Below are 3,932 nucleotides of genomic sequence, written 5' to 3' on the forward strand. Positions count from 1 at the left end.
CATTTGGAGGGATTTCTATCTATCTGTGACACAATCAAGTTCAATGGAGTGAGCACGGATGCCATAAGATTGAGACTATTCCCTTTCTCTTTGCATGGTGAAGCAGCAGAATGGCTTAGAGATCTACCAGCTGGTTCTATTACAACATGGAATGGTTTGGTGGAAATATTCATGAACCAATATTTTCCACCAGCCAAGTTAACACAACTGCGTATAGATATTTCATCTTTTTGCCAGAAGGATGGGGAGACATTACATACAGCTTGGGGAAGATTTAGAAAGATGTTGAGGAGGTGTCCTCAACATAATTTCTCTTCATCTGAACAAGTTCAGATTTTCTATAACGGAGTTGATCCTTCCGTGCATCCCATGCTAGATGCGGCAGCCAATGGTAGCTTATACAAGAAGACTCCACGAGTTGCACTTGAAATAATTTCAAATATTGCTGAAAATAGTGCGGGTTGACCAGATATTAAACGAGAAAAGAAGGCCGGAGTTCTTGAAATGGATGTGTTGAATGCACTTACTGCTAAGATTGATGGGTTGGCCCATAAATTCTCTCAGCTGAAATCAAATCAAGCAAATCAGGTCCAAGGAATAGTCATCGAGGAACAACCCATTTTTGATGAAGAAGCAGTGAATTTTGTGGGGAATCAATGGAGACAGCAATCCAATCCATACAGTTCCACATATAATCCAGGATGGAAGAATCACCCTAATTTATCTTGGAAGAATACAGAGAATTCTCTTAATCCAACACATATTCCTCCACTGCCCATTCCTCAACAAGTGACACAACAAGGATTATTGGTACCTGCAGCACCTCCAGGATTCAAACAAGAAGATCAAAGACCAATTTATGAGGATTTTATGATGAAACATGTTTTGGGAATGGAGACGAGACTGCAGAATCATGATGCTATCTTACGAAGGTTGGATGCTCAAATGGGTCAAATAGCCAATCAATTAGCAAATCGACCCCTTGGAACACTACCAAGTGATACTGAGAAAAATCCGAAAGGATTGAATGCAGTTAGTACAGTGATCAAAGCCGAGGAAGAGGAACCAAAGAGGCAGGATTCTACAGATATGGAGGCAAAGAATTATGGAGGAGTGAAACCAAAAATGGAAGATGCTAAGGAACAGAACACTCAGACTACACGGAAGACAGGTAAGAAAGGTAAGGAATTTGATTCTAATTATAATATTGATATTAATACACTTCCTTTTCCTCAAAGAGCAAGGCAACTACAATTGGATCAACAATTTTTGAAATTTCTTGAAGTTTTTAAGAAATTGCACATAAATATTCCTTTTGTAGAGGCTTTGGCTCAAATGCCTTCTTATGCTAAATTCTTGAAAGATATTTTGACTAAAAAGAGGAAACTTGTTGATTTTGAAACTGTTAAGCTTTCTGAGGAATGTTCAGCTATTTTTCAAAATAAATTACCTCCAAAGCTTAAGCATCCAGGTAGTTTCTCCATTCCTTGCTCTATAGGTAATTCTAATTTTAACAAAACATTGTGTGATCTTGGTGCTAGCATAAATTTTATGCCTTATTCTTGTTTTGAGAAATTGGGGATTTGAGAAGTTAAACCAACCACTATTTCCCTTCAACTTGCTGATAGATCTATTAAATATCCTAGAGCGGTTGTAGAGGATGTTTTGGTTAAGGTTGATAAATTTATATTTTCAGTTGACTTTGTTGTGCTAGACATGGAGGAGGATCGTGAGATCCCCCTGATTTTAGGTCGTCCTTTCTTAGCTACTGGAAGAGCTCTCATAGATGTGCAAAAAGGTGAGTTAGTTTTGAGGTTGAACGATGAGAAGGTAACTTTGAATGTTTTTCGTAGTATGAAATATCCTGCTGGATCTTCTGATTGTTATAGGATAGATGCTATTGATGATATTGTTGAGTGTAGTGTGCATGATAATTTTATTGAAGACCCACTGGAGATGCTTTTGGTGAACCCAAAGTCCACGGAATCAGACATAGAAGAAGTGGAGGAATGTATGAACTACTTGGAGGGATCAAAGCCTCTGCCAAGATCGGTGAATTCGAAGATTGGGGAGCTTGGACATATTCCAAAATCACTTAAACCTTCCATAGAAGAACCCCAATTCCTCGAACTCAAACCACTTCCTCCTCATTTAAAATATTTATTTTTGAAGGAAGAAGAATTCTTCGAGGAATTTCTATGCGAAGATGAGGCAGAAGAGAAGTTGGAGGATGTAGAAGAACACAAGTCGAAGGATTTGAACTCATATATGGTCTTAACATATATTCCACCAGCAGATTATGTATTTCCATCAACGCAAACTCAAGAATATTACATCCTCTACTAGCTTTATCATAGATTAGATTGTTCTTCCCCTGATAATCAGTCTTTGCCGAGTGTTGTTAGAGCGACGAGCTTACAATGTCAATATCATGCCAAGCTTGAGGGCACATATAATCAAGACCCATATGTAATATTGATATTTACTATGGGCGGAAGCCGCTATTTGATGGATTCTTCTCCGTAGTCAAGTTATAGATAATGAATTTAGCGCTTGCTGTGAGGCAACCCAGTGATTTATTTTATGTAGTTTAATTTTATTAGTTTTTTTTTCATTTTTTAGGTTAATCCTCGGTGATTTTAGTGTGTGTAGGGAGTATTGGAATGAAGCAAGATGATTCACACTCTGGAAAGTTTAAATTGTTGAAATAAAATCTTACAGGCATGGAGGAATTCTACCAGCCCCATAGAGCACTTCATGGATCTCAAAGCAACACTGTCAGGGAAGTTCTTTCTTACTATTCTACATCCAAATTCTGTATTCTTTTTTAATGGCATGACACTGAGGGCAGTGTAAATCTAAAGTGTGGGGGGGATTTGATTTGTGTTTGTTTCACGTCACCACACTTAGCATGTGCTTCAATGATTAATCCTCGAGCATGAAAAAAAATTTTGGTTATTCTTTGAGAAACCGCACTAGTGATTACATGATACACTAATTGACTTTCTATATTTTTGAACACTCAAGAAATTACATCATACATAGAATTGATTGACATGAGCTGTAGTTGTAGCTGAAGGATTTGAGCACAAACTAATTTTGTATCATGTTTTGAGACATAATCTATGCACTTTAGGTCATACTTATATGAGTTAATCGTGAATTGGTAAGAGGTGGGCTCATTAAAAAAATCGAAAAAAAAAGAGAAAGAAAAGAAACAATCTATAACTTGTCTGATTATCTTTCGAGGCGAAAATACGGGACTTAGGGATGATTTAGGCGATCTTTGGACTGTTTGAGCCTTTTGAGCCTACCCAATGTATCATTCATATCCCTAGTATTCCCTTTTGAGCCTAATAAATCGAATGGAGTGTGTCAAAGACATACAATTAGCCCCCATTCGTATTCCTTCAAAATCCCACATCAACTACCCAATTTTAGCTCATACACTATTCCTCTACCTTAATTTTGAGAGAAATAAATTCTTTAGCGCTTTAAAATTTTCAATAACTCTCATGTGCTGATTGATAAGAAAAATTGGAAGAGTTTGAAAAAATCATGAAGATTGAGAAAGGGATTGATAAAAAGATATATATAAAAGAAAAAGGAGGAGGAATGAATGTTGTATGATGTGGTGATTGAAAAACCTAAAAGGGAATGTTGTTGAAGATCGGAAAAAAAAAAACTGGAGGAAGAGAAAAAAAATAATATGGGGCAATATGAATGAAAGTACAAGGAAGATGAAAAAGTTAGGTGGATGAATGATGAAATTCCATAAGGGAAGGGAGATAAGAGATGGAGTGCGTTGTATGATTAAATTGTTTATTTTCTCTCATTTTGAATCTCCCTACCTTTATTGTAGCCGTGATCCGTGGCCTAATATTATAAGCTTGAAAAGACCTATTGACCGGGTCATATTCCTCCAACATTTA

At 36.8% G+C, this 3,932-nt stretch overlaps 1 protein-coding gene across 1 annotated transcript; it reads left to right on the forward strand.

The window, feature by feature from the left end:
• The first annotated feature begins 504 nt into the window (after nucleotides 1-504).
• LOC142509842 (uncharacterized) lies at nucleotides 505-2,856 on the forward strand. The gene is made up of 4 exons (XM_075619588.1): nucleotides 505-1,171; nucleotides 1,430-1,498; nucleotides 1,592-2,271; nucleotides 2,722-2,856. The coding sequence occupies exons 1-4, from the start codon at nucleotides 505-507 to the stop codon at nucleotides 2,854-2,856; spliced, it is 1,551 nt and encodes a 516-aa protein (XP_075475703.1).
• The last annotated feature ends 1,076 nt before the right edge of the window (nucleotides 2,857-3,932 follow it).

This window comes from Primulina tabacum, chromosome 1 (genome assembly GCF_025594145.1).
Source record: "Primulina tabacum isolate GXHZ01 chromosome 1, ASM2559414v2, whole genome shotgun sequence".
NCBI lineage: Eukaryota > Viridiplantae > Streptophyta > Magnoliopsida > Lamiales > Gesneriaceae > Primulina > Primulina tabacum.